The sequence below is a fragment of the Erpetoichthys calabaricus genome, chromosome 2 (genome assembly GCF_900747795.2).
Source record: "Erpetoichthys calabaricus chromosome 2, fErpCal1.3, whole genome shotgun sequence".
Classification (NCBI taxonomy): Eukaryota; Metazoa; Chordata; class Cladistia; order Polypteriformes; family Polypteridae; genus Erpetoichthys; species Erpetoichthys calabaricus.
The window spans coordinates 28,523,188-28,543,842 of NC_041395.2; the positions used below are offsets into that span (position 1 = coordinate 28,523,188).

General features: G+C 37.4%; 1 protein-coding gene across 1 annotated transcript in view; it reads right to left on the reverse strand.

Moving 5' to 3' along the window:
- The window catches only part of ptdss2 (phosphatidylserine synthase 2), a 259,128-nt gene that overhangs the window by 141,915 nt on the left and 96,558 nt on the right, over positions 1-20,655 (reverse strand). The window contains exon 3 of the mRNA XM_051923613.1: positions 17,462-17,544. Coding sequence (XP_051779573.1) covers positions 17,462-17,544 — 83 coding nt within the window. The remainder of the gene's footprint in view (positions 1-17,461; positions 17,545-20,655) is intronic.

A 20,655-nucleotide genomic window follows, 5' to 3' on the forward strand; every position in this document is an offset into this window, starting at 1 on the left:
ATTAATTGTCTTATCAGTAACATCCTGTGCTTAAACTCCAAGATACTCCATTAACAAAAACGGGGCATAAGTCATATCATCTTCAATCAACACTAATGACAGCCAGTGGAAAATATTTTATGGCTATGATATACTTAAGTACCTACAAAGGAACAGATTTGGTTAAAACATAAACAAAATACCTACTCTAAAACTATTTAACATACATGAAGCCCACTTCACTACTTATTGTTTAACAAAAAAATATATTTTGCTAGCGATAGGATATCAAGTTAATAAAGCAGAACACAAACTCTTAATAGAGACATATATTCACATAAATACAATAAATATTGGGCCGATATTCTTATACACTATCATTTTAATAAAGGCCATTCAGCACTCATTTGATAAAAATGTAAATTGGTGCAAGGCTTTCCCAATATAGCCATTAATCTGGTATCTGCCGACATCATAGTTCATTAATGAGGCACTGGCGACTTCATAATGCACAAACTTCAGATTTAATTGTACTTGGAAAGCATGGCAAAGCTCTAGAAGTTAAATATCTACATTTGTTTGGTTAAAATCAATTGTCAAATAGTCACTCATTAGCAATGGGTGACTGAAAATGACAACTATCCTACCGAATCACTCATATACTGGAACAAAAGCCTGGAAATTTCTGCAAATTAACAAACTCTAAAAGCATGAAAACTGTTTCTGAAATTTTCCACTTAATAGTAAACAATGTCAAAATGCACTTAAGCTTTTAGAATTAAATAATAGCCAATAAAATTGAACTCATCCTGAATAAAATAATAAACAACAAATCACTTCATAATCTTAATATATAATTCGCCAGTCTCCTCACTCACTCACTCACTCACATCCGTCCGAAGCCGAATGCGCAGTCGCCTTCTGCGCAGCTGCCCGAAAAACCTTACAAGGCCGACATCGCGGCAGGCGGCGGATTTACGGCCGCGAAAATTTAAAAAGAAAGGCGACTTCAACCAACATCGCAGAAGGCGGCGGATTTACGGCCGCAAAAATTCAAAGAGAAAGGCGACTTCGACCAACATCGCGGCAGGGTCCGCCCGAAGCCGAATGCACAGTCGCCGTCTGCGCATGTCCGAAGCCGAAGGCGCAGTCGCCTTCTGTGCAGCTGCCCGAAAAACCTTACGAGACCGACATCGCGGCAGGCGGCAGATTTACGGCCGCGAAAATTTAAAAAGAAAGGCGACTTCAACCAACATCGCGGAAGGCGTAGGATTTACGGCCGCAAAAATTCAAAGAGAAAGGCGACTTCGACCAACATCGCGGCAGGGTCCGTCCGAAACCGAATGCGCAGTCGCCTTCTGCGCATGTCCGAAGCCGAATGCGGAGTCGCCTTCTGTGCAGCTGCCCGAAAAAACCTTACGAGACCGACATCACGGCAGGCGGCAGATTTACGGCCGCAAAAATTCAAAGAGAAAGGCGACTTCGACCATCATCGCGGCAGGCGGCGGATTTACGGCCGTGAAAATGCAAAGAGAAAGGCGATTTCGACCAACATCGCGGCAGGCGGCGGATTTACGGCCGCAAAAATTCAAAGAGAAAGGCGACTTCAATTAAAGCTCTAGAGGCCTGAAAGGCGATTTCGACTACAGTTCCAGGCCAAATTATGCATTCATTCAATACACCTATATCAGGTTTGTGGTGCTTATACTTATTACTTACTATTCCACTCGTGCCCGTTTCATCTTACGTTGTCGAAACGGGCTCTTTGTCTAGTTAATTATAAAATACTGCATAGAATTTGTGCTCAATCCATGACACATTATATATATATATATATATATATATATATATATATATATATATATATATATATATATATATATATATATATATATATATATATTATATATACATTCCTTCCATACACATATTGTGTCTGTTTGTGTGTCAATCCAGTTGCTATGTCTCTATCATTCCAAAAGGTGGTGTGGTGCATGACATTTTTAGAACATTAGAACAATCTAGACGAGAGCAGGCCATTCAGCCCAAAAAAGCTTGCCAGTCCTGTCCACTTAATTCTTCTAAAATAACATCAAGTCGATATTTGAAAGTCCTTAAAGTCTGACTGTCTACCACTCTACTTGATGGCTTATTCCATGTGTTTGTGGCATTCTGTGTGAAGAAAAACCTCCTAATGTTTGTGTGAAATTTACCCTTAAGTTTCCAACTGTGTCCTCTTGTTCTTGATGAACTCATTTTAAAACAACAGTCTTGATCCACTGGACTAATTCCCTTCATAATTTTAAACACTTCATGTCTTCTCTTAATCTTCTTTTGTTTAAACTGTAAAGGCTCAGCTCTTTTCATCTTTACTCATAATTCAACCCCTGTAGCCCTAGAATCAGCCTAGTCACTCTTCTCTGGACCTTTTCTAATGCTGCTATGTCCTTTTTGTAGCCTGGAGACCAAAACTGCACACAATACTCCAGTGTGTTATAAAGCTTAAGCAGAACCTCCTTAGACTTGTACTCCGCACACTGTGCTATATAACCTTCTGTTTGCCTTATTAATGGCTTCTGAACACCGTCTGGAAGTTGATAGCACAGACTCTACTATGACTCCTAAATCCTTCTCATACGGTGTATTCCTATGTATAATACTTTACATTTACTGACATTAAATATCATCTGTCACAAATCTGCCCAAGCCTGTATGTTTGTCCAAGTCCATCTGTAATGATTTAATGGATTCCAAATTATCTGCCAATCCACCTACCTTGGTATCTTCTGTAAACTTCACCAGCTTGTTACTTATATTCCTATCCATATCATTTATATATATTAAAAACAGCAGCAGCCCTAGCACTGATCCCTACTGGACACCATTCTTAACATCAGCCAATTCTGATTTGGATCCTTGCACCATCCATCTCTGCTTCCTGTGTCTGAGCTAATTTTGCAACCATCTACAAACATCACCCTGAACTTCCACTTCTTTTAGTTTGATACCCAACCTCTTATGTGGCACCTTATCAAATGCTTTTTGAAAGTCAAAGTAAATCATATACTCCATTTTGTTCATATACATTTGATGCTTCCTCACAGAATTTCAGCATGTTAGTAAAAACATGACCTCCCTGTTCTGAACCCATGGTGACTCTTCTGAAAAACTCCTGCAGTTCTTATGTGTTGCTCAATCTTATCCTAAATAATTCCTTCCATTCATTTTTCTGTGCTGCACATTAAGCTTACTGGCCTATAGTTGCTAGGATCTGCTCGTCACCCTTTCTATATAATCGGATAATGTTTCCCATTTTCTGGTCCCTCTGAATCTTCCCAATACACATCGATTTCTTAAAAATATGTGTCAATGGTTTATATCTGTACTCGCTAGCCTCTTTAAGAACTCTAGGGTAAATGTTATCTGGTCCTGTTGATTTGTTTGATTTCAGCCTGTTTAATCTGAGCAGTACTTCTCCCTGTACAATTTCAAAATCACTCAGAACATCCTTAGTCCCGTTTACTGGTGGGAGGTTATCCACTTCCTCACTTGTGAAGACCGCAGAAAAATGTAAGCTTAGAGCGTTTGCTATTTCTGTCTGTATCTTTTAGTTCCGTTTTACTATTCCTGATGCACTTCACCTCCTCCTTGACTGTTCTTTAACTACTAAAATACTGAAAGAATCTCTTAGGGTTGTCATTTGCCTTATCTGCTATATTCCTCTTTAACTGTGTTTTAGCCACCCTAATATCCTTCTTAATGTTAGACCTCATGTTCTCACAAACGCTATGATTTCACTTTGGAGTTACTAGTCTTATATAGTTGTTTTTTCTTTGCAGCTCCCTTTTTAACTCTTTATTAACACACTGCCGTGTTTTTTTTATAAATTACCTAATAATTCCAATGTAGGTATGTAGGTATTAGGTATTTTATTAAAAATCTGTGTATTTGGGATATTGTGAGCATAAGACTGGATGACTTGACACATGGATTATACAACATGAGTAATAAGATAGCATTTGCTGTTGTCCAGCATTGGTCACCATAGACACTTAACATATTGGACATTTAGTTATCTTCTTTCTACCTGAAAACATGTGATTAAACATTTCTCTTGGCCATCACTACACGGGGTAAGTAACATATAAAGGAAAATATAATTTTTGGGTATAGCATTCCTTTAATACATTGTGAAACAGAGTTTTTATCCGTCAGCTCATGAGATTTACTGGAGGCCGGTTACTTCCTTGGCTGACCTTCAATATTCTGACAACCACTCTGATCTCCCATTGCTTCTTCAATGTGGCTCCAACAATCTCTTTTTTAAGCCATATCCACTGAGCGCACAATCACGCCCCAGGCTCTGCCTTAAACTGCTCACTTGGAGCCAGAGGCGATGCAACCTGCCTTTACTTTCCACATTACTGTGAGTCAATCCAAGCTACAATCCTTAGTAAGACTTGTTGGTGGCCATATGCCTAGATCAATGGATTTAAACACAGGAGCAGGTCTTATAAACTCTGCTCTGTAAGCTCCCATTTTTCTTTCTCCCTCTCTATCTCTCATTCACACACACACACTCGCCCAAAGTGTGGCTTCTCAGGATTGCTTGGCTCCTTCTGATAGCATCTCTGTCTCAGGTCTTTGTGGCTGCACCAGAATTTTCACTCTAAAAACACCACTTATAAGCAAGCAATCATTACAACATGCTGTGGCTTCTCGTCCATCACCTTAAAACACACAAGTAATAGGAAAACAAGGACGATGTCATGCTTGAAAATGCTTTGACTTTTTAATGAAAATTGGCATGACTATGAAGGTTAGGCTAGCAGCCAAGGAACAATCAATGCATTCATTACTTTGTACTATTAATAGGACAATGCCTAGATTAAGTGAGCACTAAAATCTGTTTTATATTTGAAGTTTTTTGATTTTATCTTTAATAAAAATGTAGCTGTGACTAGTAACTTTTTTGTACTACAAGGATGGTTTCACTATTTCTACCCTGTGAGCACTGGCAGGTTGCCTTATTTGCTTTTCTCTGGAGTTGAACCATCAGCCTAGTGCGTTACTGTCTGATGTTTATTTAAGGTATTCAAATAATATTTCTTATATTTGAATAATGGCTTGAAAATGTGTATTAGATTACTCAGTTTCTCTTGCAATCGCCCATAGGAAATACAGATGCGCATGTGTAACCAGGTAATGAAATAATACAAAAAAAGACTGCAGAATACCACAAGCAATGCAGAATGTGAAGGCAAGTGCAGAAACTGACCCACACATGCTTTCCTGCCAATGCTGTAGCAACTCTCAATGTCTAAAGACATTCCCTCTAGAAGTGATAAAGCAGTATTTTGCTCATATCAGGGTGCTGGACCCTTTTGATCACAGTGAGTTTGAAGATAGGTCTACTAAACAGACAGGTGAAGGATCTTTAATATACAGTTAGGTCCATAAATATTTGGACAGTGACAACTTTTTTCTAATTTTCGTTCTGTACATTACCACAATGAATTTTAAGTGAAACAACTCAGATGCAGTTGAAGTGCAGACTTCCAGCTTCAATTCAGTGGGGTGAACAAAACGATTGCATAAAAATGTGAGGCAACTAAAGCATTTTTTGAACACAATCCCTTCATTTCAGGGGCTCAAAAGTAATTGGACAATTGACTTAAAGGCTATTTCATGGGCAGGTGTGGGCAAGTCTGTCGTTATGTCATTATCAATTAAGCAGATGAAAGGCCTGGAGTTGATTTGAGGTGTGGTGCTTGCATATGGAAGATTTTGCTGTGAAAAGATAACATGCGGTCAAAGGAGCTCTCCATGCAGGTTAAAGAAGCCATCCTTAAGCTGCGAAAACAGAAAAAACCCATCCAAGAAATTGCTACAATATTACGAGTGGCAAAATCTACAGTTTGGTACATCCTGAGAAAGAAAGCAAGCACTGGTGAACTCAGCAACGCAAAAAGACCTGGACGTCCACAAAATACAACAGTAGTGGATAATCACAGAATCATTTCCATGGTGAAGAGAAACCCCTTCACAACAGCCAACCAAGTGAACAACCCTCTCCAGGGGGTAGGCATATCGATATCCAAGTCTACCATAAAGAGAAGACTGCATGAAAGTAAATACAGAGGGTGCACTGCAAGGTGCAAGCCACTCAGAAGCCTCAAGAATAGAAAGGCTAGATTGGACTTTGCTAAAAAACATCTAAAAAAGCCGGCATAGTTCTGGAAAAACATTCTTTGGACAGATGAAACCATGGCCAACCTCTACCAGAATGATGGCAAGAAAAAAGTATGGAGAAGGCGTGGAACAGCTCATTATCCAAAGCATACCACATCATCCGTAAAACACAGTGGAGGCAGTGTGATGGCTTGGGCGTGCATGGCTGCCAGTGGCACTGGGACACTAGTGTTTATTGATGATGTGACACAGGACAGAAGCAGTAGAATGAATTCTGAGGTGTTCAGAGACATACTGTCTGCTCAAATCCAGCTAAATGCAGTCGATTTGATTGGGCGGTGTTTCATGATACGGATGGACAATGACCCAAAACATACAGCCAAAGCAACCCAGGAGTTTATTAAAGCAAAGAAGTGGAAAATTCTTGAATGGCCAAGTCAGTCACCTGATCATAACCCAATTGAGCATGCATTTCACTTGTTGAAGACTAAACTCCAAACAGAAAGGCCCACAAACAAACAGCAACTGAAAGCCTCTGCAGTAAAGGCCTGGCAGAGCATTAAAAAGGAGGAAACCCAGCATCTGGTGACATCCATGAGTTCAAGACTTCAAGCTGTCATTGCCAGCAAAGGGTTTTCAACCAAGTATTAGAAATGAACATTTTATTTCCAGTTATTTAATTTGTCCAATTACTTTTGAGCCCCTGAAATGAAGGGATTGTGTTAAAAAAATGCTTTACTTGCCTCACATTTTTATGCAATCGTTTTGTTCACCCCACTGAATTAAAGCTGAAAGTCTGCACTTCAACTGCATCTGAGTTGTTTCATTTAAAATTCATTGTGGTAATGTACAGAACCAAAATTAGAAAAAAAAGTTGTCTCTGTCCAAATATTTATGGACCTAACTGTATTAGTAGTACCAAAAACAAATATATAATGCACAGTTTATCTGTGCCTGGATGAAGTACTTTTTTATATTCTTTCATGCACCTACTGTAACTCCACAATGGTAAAAGCAGAATAAAATAATTAATAAGATGGGAGGTTACGCAGGTATCCAGTATTAAGTAATTTTACTAATATGCAGGTAACACACCAAAGGGGTGGCTTGGTGGTAGAGTGGCTAGGGCAAATGTCAGAGATTCAGAAGACTGTCTGTGTAGAGTTTGCTTGTTCTCCCTGTGTCTGTGTACTTTTGTACCAGCATGTTGTCTGAACAGGCTGCCATTACAATCAGTGCTAAAGCTGGTCTTGGTGTATTAGAAAAGAGAAAGTGGATGGAATTTCCCATAGGCTAGTTAATAAGGTATGGACTTTTTAAAGAAATAACCAGAGAACTGAACAACTCTGATATTTCCATTGTGGATAAGAAAGGGAAATGTCTTTTAGCAAAACAGGAGAAGGACTGAACACTTTAATGAAATACCTGACCAGACAGCACTAGCTGAATTATTTGATTATAGCTCTTTCCTACTGTTAAATGCAAATCTGGACATACACTATCGATCAAAAGTTTTAGAACACCTCAGTTTTCATCAGTTGAAATGAAATGAAGAACTTAAATGATGAAAAAGCAAGCAGTACTGTTAGAAGTTTAAATTTAAAGTTTAGGTTAGCAAAAACTGAAAATGGGAAAATTCAGAATATTACAAATGGGCTTTCTTCTGGGAACAAATAATAGGTTAGAACCTACAGATGTTCTGCAGCAATTAAAGTAATTTAAGCCTTGTAAGTTGAAGCAAACAATTTGCAAAGGTGTTTCAACTTATCTTGATTACTTAAAAACCCTCCAAATATCTTAAAGCAGAGTTGGAACAGACTGTGTTACTACACCCTCTAAAGTACTACTTGGACAATATTACCCTGTAGAAAGCTATAAATTCCAGTGATGATAGAAAGAAAATGCCAATTAAACTAAATGACAGAGAATTATTGCCCTTTAGAAGTGTAGGCCTTCATTTAGAAAAACTGCAAAAAGAAAGCTGTCATTAGAAGAAGAAAAAGAAGAGTGACAAAGTGATGCCCCAATTTTGATGGAGATTAATATGCTATAATGTATCACAATTCTTCAATAAGAACACCCATACACATCCTTTTTAATTTGACCTACCAGAGAGGCAGGCTTTGCTTTGTGATGCAGACGTCCGTCATGGATCCAGCATATAATCTCATTTGGCATTTGCACATTTGTTATTGTGTCTATGTGGGTGTATGCTTACCTCCCACAACCCAAAAGACGTGTTACACCCTGAATAGCACTATGTCTTAGTCTGGATGTGTACCTCAGTTAACTGGTGTCCTATCCAGGGTTGGTTCCATTCTTACAACAGATACTGCTAGGACTGTCTGCAGTCCTCTGTAACTCTCAAAGTAAGCAGTACTGTAAATGTTATATCATATTAGTCCAACAACCTAACTATGAATAATTTGGAATGGCCAAGTTTAAGAAATGTATAATTGCTGGTACAAGTCTCGATGCCACAAGTATTTTATTTTATAAAAGACATAGCGGTGTTGACATTTATAAAATACGGTTGAAATGCCACTGTCATCAAAATGTTCCTAGAAATGCTCAATGTTTGAAAAATGCTATCATCATCAAAACACATCTATAAATCCTCATTTTCCAAAGCCTTTTATGTTAACTTTTGCTTTCCAAAGCTTTCAGAGAATGGCACTTAGTCAATAAAGTCTAGCAGGCTCCTGGCAAAAGTAGAAGAAAGATCCATCACGTCAAGGGCAGCAACAGCCCTGGGTACAGTCGACAGCTCCTGAATGATCTACTCCTTTATATACAGCATTTGCTTTTTTACTCTGTGCAGCTACCTGTAATCTGTGAACTAAAAAATGTACTTGAGTTACAATACCTTGCAAAAGTATTCAATCCCCTTGAAAATTTCCACCATAGTTTTCTGATAAGTATTTTTTGACAACTCAAGTGTTCTAACCGCCAAAGTAGATAACTTGTCAAAATTGTATGTATAAAAAAAACACACACACAGACTGGAAAAAAAGCTGCTTATATAACTCTAACCTGCTAAAGCTTAAATGAATATTCCACTAAAACTGACGCTTTTTTAAATGTCACTTACCCATCTTAAATGTTTTGATGGAGAATATAGAGAAAAAAGTTTGATGCAATAGAAGCTAATAATGACCAATGCTGCAAAACAGCAAACAATATGAAAAACATCCAATGGAAAAAGAAAAACAATGTTTGTTTTGCATAATCTACATAAATGAGCAGAACACATTCTTTTTTCTCAACTATTGTTAAACACATACTTCTTAAATAATCAGGAAACTAAAGCGCCATGGGACTCGCTTTTTGAATTTAAGACAGGGCTCTTGATCAGTGAATGAGGGGGAAAGGCAGGTCTTACAATGGCCTAGTCAAACGCCTGATCTTTAACCAAATTGAGAATCTGCGGCACATTTTGGACCAACCAACCTGACTGATGTGCAGAAAATCTACCAGGAAGAATGGGACAAAATCACCCCTGAGAAGTATGAAAAGCTGGCTCAGACATAACCCAAAAGACTTAGGGCTGGAATTGTGGCAAAATGGGGCTACTAAAAATATTACATTGTGGGGTATGAATACTTAAGCAAGCAATGTTTTTCAACAATACAGTAATGGATTTTTAGGTTTATATTTTTAGCAAATTATCTGCTTGGGTTTTCAAAAACAAACTGTTAGAATGATTGGGTTCTCAATAAAAGTACTTAGCTGAGGAAAATTTTTATGTATCTTTTGAGATCTAAGAAAATGTGATGACTTTTACGAGGACTAAAAACCTTTGCAAGGCACTGTATATACAGTACAGACTCATCTTACATAAGCAATACATTTTAGGCACTTGTTATAGTGAAAAATAACATGTAGTGTAATATCCATAGACATCCCATTAAATTGTCTTTGAAGCAGAGAGAACTCACAATAAGTAGGGACAGTAATTGGATGAACGAATGCATCAACAAAGAGCACTCACATTTGATAGAGGAAATCAAAAGTGGAAATGGATTTTTATAAAAGTACAATGATCAATCAGGAAGACATAAATAATTCTTAAATGATAATAAATCAACTTAAAATTGCAAAAATAAGACTTGAAGACTTTTGGCACAAAAATTACAGACTTGATGCTTGACTTGAGATTACCTCGAGGACTTGAGACTTACTTGGGACTTGCATGTTACTTGAGGTTAAAGACTACTTGTGCCTGAAAAAATTCGGACTTTGTCCCAAACTTCTGTAACTTCTATTATGGATGAATTATACACTGATCTACATACAGTATATTCAATTCTCATTATCCACAGAAGTTACATTTCTGAAAAACCCCATGAATATGGAAACTATAGATACTGTAGCTTTGATCCTATTGGAAAAATAGGGTTAGATTCTAGCTGAATGCTGACTTGGGGAGAGAACTGTTTTATAGGGGGTTTGGCCTGCCGCCCTCGGTCCAGAAGGCTCAGTAATGATCCTTCCGCAAGCTCACCTAAGGAAATCTTGTTACTTGTTTTACTTCCACAAAAATCAAGTTTGAACAAGCTCCATTAGAGGCCACGAGTGACCACATCTAAGCCAATCCAATTATATCTGTAGTAGCTAATGGTAGTGTGTACAAAGGGCTGGGAATTAATCAGTGCAAGCTTAGAACACACATTTACTAGGAATTCCACATTCATTAAGAACAACTGCAAGCCCCAGTCCACATTAGAAATAGTGTTCAATGGTTTACTTGCGGCTCTCATTGCTGGGTGATCCATAAGTGTAGCAAGTCTGTTGCCCAAGACATGTAAGGGCATCAGAGACCTGTTACTGCTCAAACTTACATGTCACTGCTGCATGATAGGCCTCTCTGAATTTTTTCTTCTCCAGAGCATGGCTATGAATAAGCGCAACTATAGAAGACTGCTGATGACATGCAATGGGTTATACTTTTGTAACAGAGGTTAAGCAAATCCATGGAAAGTGAATCCGTGGATAACAAGGATTTACTGAATCAATAATAGAATACACAGCAATTAAAATGAAAGCTACAGTATGTAAAAATACTTTCAAACAAACTAGCAAGGGATTTAAGTAAATAATATGCTGTAATGACAACTTTGGATTCATGTAATTTGATCTGGGGAAGCTCTCAGATAAAATATCAATGCAAAACTACAGATAAAGATACTGTAATAGTAACCATGCTAGGGATGCTCTGATCAGGCTTTTAACGTCCAATACAGATCGTTGATTCTGTGATATTTTTTGTTTCCTTTTAAAAATGATTTTACACTACGTGCAGTGGTGCGAGAAAGTTTGTGAACCCTTTAGAATTTTTCTGTTTGTTTAAATGTGACCTAAACTATGATCAGATTTTTAAGCAAGTTCTAAAGCTAGATAAACAGAACTCAATTAAACAAATGACGCAAAATCATTACACCAGTTATTTTACTCATTGAGGAAGAGAAAATAAAAGGCAGGTGTTAAATACAACCCAAAATTCAAATAAAATAAAATAATCTAAATATATTTACCAATAAGAAAGAAGGCAAACAGGCTTAACAACTATATAAGAAAGCTTTTAAAGTAACGAGAATATTCTACGTATTCAATACACTGCTTTGTTTTTAGAACAGTCCATTCCTCTTGTAATTCAAGATATGAACTGTTGTACTAAACTGAAGCTTGGAGCATCCTTAAGTTCTGAACTTATCAAAGCAGATTCTCTGTTAATTTCAGTGAAAAACTTGTGTCATTGTTGGTATTCTTTCCACAGTCAGCTGCTAGCCCCTTTTCTTCCACTCTAAGTGTGGCTATTTGTCTGCCCTTCCTCAGATTTCTGGTTTTCAGCTTATCATTTCATTTTATTTAAAATGAAAGTCAAACTTTTAGTCTTCTTTACAATAAATACTGACCAATTGATTTAGTTTTTATAAGCCACTTCAGGATGTGGAAGTGTAAGCTCACTTCCAAATACAATAATAGTTGCCCTAGAGAAAATTTACAACTTTACCATAGTAAAGCTTTATAAATGAGATCAAAATATGTCTTTTGAAATCAAACATTTTGCTTATCTCTAATAGAGTCAAACGGGTGTGAAAATCATCAATTCATTACCAAACAGATGTCAATCAATGAATTTAAACAAAAATGCACATGCACACACGCTTGGGCATATAGTTCCCTCCACAATTATTGGCACCCCTGGTAAAGATGAATAAAAAGGGTTATAACAAAAATCACCTTCTGGTGAATTATTTTAATTATTCTGAGAAAAAAAAAATCCTTATCAAGAAAAAATTATTTTCAACAAAACCATACATGCCACCATTTCTGGCACTGGGTTTGGGGAAGTGCACACTCAATATATCAATGTTCCATTCTGAATAAGCTATGGATGGGTATGCTATTTGAATTTTCAAGGAATTATTTCTCTCCCACCCTGCTGTGTAACCACAAAATAATGTTAATTTATTTTGGCATGTGCTTCTACAGAGTTCACAACGGAAAGTAACAACAGTAACAATTGCTAGTTTGAAAATGCCAAACTAACAGGCTACAGTTGCGAAAACAAAATGTAGACTATAAAGGTCTTTGGTATTTTTACATTCTGAGATCACCTTTTTTCCAAACCAGGCTACAATAAAAATTGCGCACACCTGCACTTGGCTAGCCTGTAAATTCAAACTTCTATTTAACACGGTCTAGAAGTTAATAGGAAGCATGTCTTTTACAACTGTGTCAGTCATTGCATCTAAGTAAAGTGATTTTTGAATCAGTAAGATTCATATATTATATTTTATAATAAAAAAATCCTGGGACAAGACAAGACTTTTTTAGCCTGGGACAAGACTTTTTCAGAGAGAGATACTTTCACGTCCCGCGAGACGAGACTTTGTGGCAAGAGATTTAACCACACCCTGGGTCGGAAATAAAAGACAAAGTAGATGACAAAGTAGAACGTCATCTAAACCGTAGAGATAATGAAAGTACGAAAATTTAAAAGTCTCAAAAAATGATAGTAAAGATCGCATCTGCGCAAACAAATGGAAATTATTACTTGGTGAAATAACGGAACAGCAAAAAGAGTTTAAATATATTGTTCAGATTTAAACTTTAAGTCGGAGACTTGTAGATTATCTAATTTGTGTGAATTAAAAGATTTGTTGTTTGGTGAAAGTGAAATCCACATACGTGAGCAGCTGGATAGTCGGGTGGGGCAAATTTTATAAATTTGCAAAGACCTCAAGTAAACTTTCTTCACGTTGTCATTATGGGGTGTTGTGTGTAGAATTCTGAGGAAAAAAATGAATTTAATCCATTTTGGAATAAGGCTGTAACATAACAAAATGCGGAAAAAGTGATGCGCTGTAAATTCTTTCCGGATGCACTGTATGTTACACCATTTGTATGAACATGAGCAAAGGCCAAAGGGACCTCCACATGATGACAAGCTCACTTCCCATGACAGGGAGAGGTGCTCAGTAGTAAAGTTAAACCCTACACTTGAAAATTTCCCAGGAGGATCATAGTAAGTTTTAGGAGCCTGATCAACAAAGTTCAGTGTGTTATCTACCACAATTTTCACAACGAAAAGCAGAAAGACAGTGAAGATAATGTAATCTGACAATTGCAAACTGGCCCCATTTGAGTATTAGGGTGTGTGTGACTGAGCCCTGAGATGGACTGTTGGCCAGCTGAATGTTGTATTGCAAAAGATTTTGCCAGAATAGGCCCTGGCCCCTAGTAAACTTGAACTGGATTAAGAAAGTTAGAATAGGACAGAAAGGATATGAAAATGGACGGATGCATACAATATAATAAGTATTCCACTCACTTCAATAATTAATACAATACTACTGAGATGGTATTATTGTTTAAGAAACAAAAGCAGACTACCATGATTTCAATATAGCAGACCACTCCTGCAACATTTTGCCATACATGTATAGTTCTAAATATATTTACTGTTAAACGACACCAATGCAAAAGGTTTGTGAAAACAAACTGTTCTGAACGGTATGATCAATACAATGTAATTACAGCAGGATTACCCATACACCCCCCCCCCCCCCAAATTCGTCTAACATAGTGCTAGCTGGTCTTTAAAAATATTTTTCTACCTAAAACACTTGAGCGAGCAGGTCAAGAAAATAAGGAACGATAAATAATGGCAGTTGTAAATTTTCCAGGTTGTGTCTAGTGTTAAGTGACTCACAAATAAAAGTGTCACTGTAAATATCAAGAAACGTGTAAACCAATAAAGAGAAGATTTCTAAATAAGATGGATAGAAACCGTTCTAAAGCTGAATTTAATTGCTTTTATTGAATATGTGGCCAACATGATAAAACTGAACTGCCATACATTCACAAACAAAATACCAAATTAAACCCAGAAACCTTTATGTATTATATGTCTGTAGCAGGCCAGTTTGTGGGTGTTTTTGACATGATGCTGTAATGTACAGGGGTTTTGTGATTGGTAATCCATTCATGTAACAGTTTGAAGTTGCAGTTCAGTTTTCTTTTGTATTACTTGTATAGTAGATAAAGTAATTACTTTTTTCTTTTCCTCTAAACTGAAAAGCCTAATGTTCGTTATAACAACTAGTATGACCAAATAAGCTGTCATTTTAACATTTTAAAATTTTCCTTGGTTGCTGATTAACTCAGGATAATACACACAAATTGTTACATTTATAAAGGCATTATTGTCATATGTACACTGTTCAGTGAAATACTCTATCTTGATAAACACTGCCTAACTTGTTATCACATACAACACATCACCACTCTCCAGCATCTTGAAAATTGTGTATTATACAGCCGTACCTCAAAACCTGTGTTGAAGTACCTAAATTAAAAACACTAGATACTGTACAGCAATGCAGATAGTTTAATGCTGCAGATAAGACGATGTGAAATTTTTCCCCAGAGAATGAAAAAATAATAATAATGAAGCCATGGTGGAGTGATTTCTAACAAATAAGTTGATAAATATTTTGCATGTCTTTATTTGTTAGCTAGACAAAGCAAATGTAATATTAGGCAGTGTTTCAGGAGGCAAGTTTTACTTCATTGATTAAGAATAGCGGTGCTTTGGTGTTTACCTGACCAACCCCCTCTCAGTCTTTAGGACTGACTCAGAATATGAAATTTATGGTAAGAGAGATGGAGCATGTATCCAGGGTGACTGCGTTTAGGCTTATATTGAGACAGGCATGTTTCCTGTTTCAATACTCCACTCAAAGGTCATGTGGTAGCAAAGCAAGTTAGACTGAACATAAGCCAATAGTCACCTGTGGACAAAGATGCACTGTTACTTAGAGTGTAATGATATGGTTTGCCAATATTCACCTAGTATTCTGCATCCTAAATATTTTTGGGCATTTTATCAATAATACATAATTACATGTGTAACTTAACTCCTGTCTGTTTCTTTACTTAATTACTTGAGGCTACAGATGTACTGTAGAAGGGAAGCAGGGAGGAAGTGCTAAAGTATCTGACCACAAAGTGAGAAGTGTTTTGGATTTTAGACCTTTAATTTACTGTATGTCTACACAATAAAGACTATAAAAGGGGAAAACAGAGTCACCACAGAACCTAACACGATAAAACAGAAGCATACAAAGGCACATTAAGTACAAATGTACATGTTGTAGCACTTGGAACTTTTAAACTACATTTGAATACATTCAAATATTTATTTATTTTTTATATTAGTATTTGAACCCTATTTTCTCTACCCTAACCCTAGAGACTCCCGACAAAACATCATCTAAGTCATGGCCAAAGTAATGAAGTGACTGGTGTAGCAGCCACAGCGCTCCAGAGTATGCACTATGTTCATGCCCTTCCGGTGACAGTTTGGGTTTTTCACCAACATCCCCAACATTAACTGGTAATTTCAAACTGGCCAATGGGCGTAAGTGTGCTGTATGATGGAATGGTTATCCATCCATGGTTAATTCCTGACTGGATTCTGGGACAGACTTCCGGCTCCTGAGACCCTTAACTACACAAGGTGTGTGCAGGAAATGGATGGATGGCCTAAAATTTCGAAATAGTAAGTTTCAAAGTATCAATGCTTTTCACTCACTAGGATCACCAGTATGTTCACTCCTTTTTTGCCAGCTACTTTCTTTCTATGAAGTAAATATAAGTAGAGAAAATAAAAAAGCTCCTTATTTTATCTCTAAACTAGCTGTCCCCCACAGGTAAGCCTGAGCAGTAATGAAACAGGACAAACTTTAAAAATCAATAAACAAACAGGTATCGCTAGCTAAGCGGAGGCAAGCTATGCTCCAAAACATGGCGAGAGGTAGACTGACTCAAATGGAGGCTGGTGCGTAAGTGAGGAGGGCCCAGCCCGGCTCCCCACTCCTGAAGTCACGCTCCCCCTCCCTTCGGCCCACAGCCTCTGTCTCAGATTAGCGTGAATAAATCGCTACCGCAAGCGAACTATGATATTTAGCTCAATAAGAGAAGTCGCAAAATCAACCGAAATGTTCAAATTAATTATAGAAGTTAAATAGCTCTCTTGTGAAAAGTGGACAGATATACAGACAGACATTGGATTTATACATAGAGAGATAAATAACAGTAATACCTGTTTTTTTTTTTTTTTTTTTACTTCTGCTAACACAGCATAGACTGCCTGCACCTAAATATGCTATAAGTTGATCATTTCAGAGAGGGCCACACAACTAAGGCTACTGCATGGTGCTGGGTGAGCCGCTTTATATCTAATTGAGTTGCAGATCACAGAAAGCAAAGGAGAAAAGCAGAATAGGGTACTCTGGTGCAAGGAAACAATAAAGTACAAGGAAAAGTGTAGCTTGAATTATGTGTTTTTACAGGAGGAGCCCTGTATACCTGATTAACTAAAATGAGCCCAAAGAAGTGTGGAGCTCACCACAAAAAAAACAACTTATTGACTCACTCTTTCAATTTAACTCAAATATCAGAATAAACACATTTTATTTAACACCTTTCATTGGAAATACCACCCCAAGGTACTTTACAGGTTTGAACAGATATTACTTTCAAGTGTGCTCTTTGTTTTAAATACATAAACACTGGAAGGTGAAGTGACACACTCAAGGTTGAATAGAGTCAGAAGTTAGACTAAACTGGCACAGTGTAGTTAAACACTAATCCATTTAAAGGTGTCTGCAGGAAAACATTATTCCTGCCAGAAAAACCAGGATAGGACATCAGCCCAAAACATTATGTTATAGGAAGACTACATTTTTTACATAGCAGAAAGGCCATTCCTTTAACTTACCTGGGTGTGGTCTAGTGAAAGGCCCATCTTTGGCTTGAGTTACTCCAAAGCACAGGAAGACCAAAATGCTTGCAATGATCCCTCTAAAGCAGAAAAATCATATGAAATATAAATAATAAAGGTCTTGAAATGAAGAAGAAAAGCATCAAAAACATAAGCTGGAATAATTTGAATACTGTTGCTTGTAAAGAGCTTGAACATTCTCAGTATGTATGTATGGGTTTCTCTACCAGTATTCCAGGTTTCCTACTATATCCCACTTTGTGCAATCTAAGGATGCATGATTACTACTTATATTGGTCTTATAACCCCCCCCCCCCCCCCCAACCCCCCCCAGGCATTCACACTTGGGATCTGCTCCATCTTATGGCTTTTTCCCTCACTGAGTAGCAAACAAATACTGCACTTGAGAGTAAGGATGCAAAAAATCTAAACAGGGACTGGGAGGAAAATACAAACTGTTATAAAACTGTAAGGTGGCTAGAAGTATATCACTAATTGACTGGAACATTATTTAGAACATTAAAACAATTTAGACAAGAACAGGCCATTCAGCACAACCAAGCTTGCCAGACCCATCTACCCTAATCCTCCAAAATAACATCAAGTCGAGTTACGTACCATGAAACTTGCTCCAGGGATGGTGTACAATGGCTGACTCTGCACTCTGACAGCCAAAAGGATATGTGAAAAGACAATTTCCCCTCGGGGATTAACAAAGTATATCAAATCAAAAATGAAGGTCCCTAAATGTATTCCACGTGTGTATGGTTCTCTGTGCGAAGAAAAACTTCCTAATGTTTGTGTGAAATATACCCTGAATAAAAAGTGTCCCAGAGTTCTTGTTGAACTCAGTACAGTGGATTAAAGAGTGTTACTTTAAAATAACTCCCTTCATAATCTTGAACACTTTAATCATGTCTTCTGGTAATCTTCTTTTGCTTACATTGAAAAGGCTCAGCTTTGTTAATCTTTCTTAATAAATCATCCCCTGTAGCCCTGAGTAGTTATACAGATAGCTATTAACAAACGAATGATTTATGACCTTTAAGCCCCACCCCCTTTTGATTTATGACTTTAAGTCCCGCCCCAAATATGAAAATATGATTTATGAAAATATGAAAATCTAAAAATATAATTTATGTAAATATAAAAATGTGAAAATTTATGAAACTATAAAAATATGGATTGCGTTAATATGATTTATAAGCTATAAGATATTGACTCATCGCTCTGTTATAAACTAATAGAAAGAAAATAAATATACAATTTTCTAAAAAAAAAAAAAAAAATGATATAAGATATTAGGGCAGAAAGGTGGCGCAGTGGGTAGCGCTGCTGCCTCGCAGTTGGGAGATCTGGGGACCTGGGTTCGCTTCCCGGGTCCTCCCTGCGTGGAGTTTGCATGTTCTCCCCGTGTCTGCGTGGGTTTCCTCCGGGCGCTCCGGTTTCCTCCCACAGTCCAAAGACATGCAGGTTAGGTGGATTGGCGATTCTAAATTGGCCCTAGTGTGTGCTTGGTGTGTGGGTGTGTTTGTGTGTGTCCTGCGGTGGGTTGGCACCCTGCCCAGGATTGTTTCCTGCCTTGTGCCCTGTGTTGGCTGGGATTGGCTCCAGCAGTCCCCCGTGACCCTGTGTTTGGATTCAGCGGGTTGGAAAATGGATGGATGGATGGATATAAGATATTGACTCCCTGCTCTAAGTTATAAAATAAAGACGCGTGTCGTGAACTTATAAGTACTTATCTTTCCTGCATAGCCATAGCTAAAACGATATTCACTCCCCTGCTCTAAGTTATAAACTAATAGTAAGAAAAAAAATATACAATTTTCTAAAAACGATATAAGATATTGACTCCCTGCTCTAAGTTATAAGTTCACGACACGCGTCTTTCCTGCTTAGCCACAACTAAAATGATATAAGATATACAATTATCTAGCCGAACCTTTCTAAAAACGATATTCACTCCCCGCTCTAAGTTATAAGCTCAAGACACGCCGCTTCATTTTATAAACACTAAATTCAAAACTAATATTAAGAAATAAACACTTATCTTTCCAGCACTTTCTAAAACGTTGCTTCATATTAAGAAATATACACGGATCTTGCTTGCATTTCCACATATGGACGTGACTTTCTAAAAATGAAATATACACTTATCGTAATCGTAAGACAAAGCTGCGTGAGTGTTAAATTTTCAGCTGTTGAAACAGTCGATAGGTAAATCGAGACCCAGGAAGCCCCCACCACCAAGCAGCCCCTGCTAACAAATGTTGGGAAAAGATACTGTAGTGTTAAAAGGAAGCACCCCGCTATGCGGTACTTTGCTGGGACAAGCCAGTGCCTTTCTGATTAAATGATAATAATCTAAAATGCTTACCTGCTGTTTTAAGCCTTATCAATAAGATTCATAGACATTGCAATCCGACAGGTAGTCGCCAAGCCGAATACATTCTGTTGTTTATAACCTAGATTCAAATCTATTCATTACACTTTGTTTTAAATACCTTCCCATAAGAAATCGGGAGCCTTTCTGGTTTTATGATGAGCCCCCCGGCATAACTCTAAAAATGCATACCTATTATTTTAAGCCTTATCAATAAGATTCATAGACGTTGCATTCCGTTGTTTATAACCTAGATTCAAATCTGTTTTAACAAAAAGATCGCTCAGACCATGGCTCGTTACATCTTGCTGTAAAAAAGGCGACGCCTTTCTATTTAAATGTTAATATATTTTTATATCATAAGATTCTCACCCCGAATCAAAGCAATTAAGAAAATATACACTGCTTCTGAAAAGCGTGTTAGGAGTGTATATTTTCTTAATTGCTTTGATTCGGGGTGAGAATCTTATGATATAAAAATATATTAACATTTAAACAGAAAGGCGTTGCCTTTTTTACAGCAAGATGTAACGAGCCATGGTCTGAGCGATCTTTTTGTTAAAACAGATTTGAATCTAGGTTATAAACAACGGAATGCCTTTGGTGACTACCTGTAGGATTGCAACCTCTATGAATCTTATTGATAAGACTTAAAACAATAGGTATGCATTTTTAGAGTTATGCCCGGGGGCTCATCATAAAACTAGAAAGACTCCCGATTTCTTATGGGAAGGTATTTAAAACAAAGTGTAATGAATAGATTTGAATCTAGGTTATAAACAATGGAATGCATTCGGCTTGGCGACTA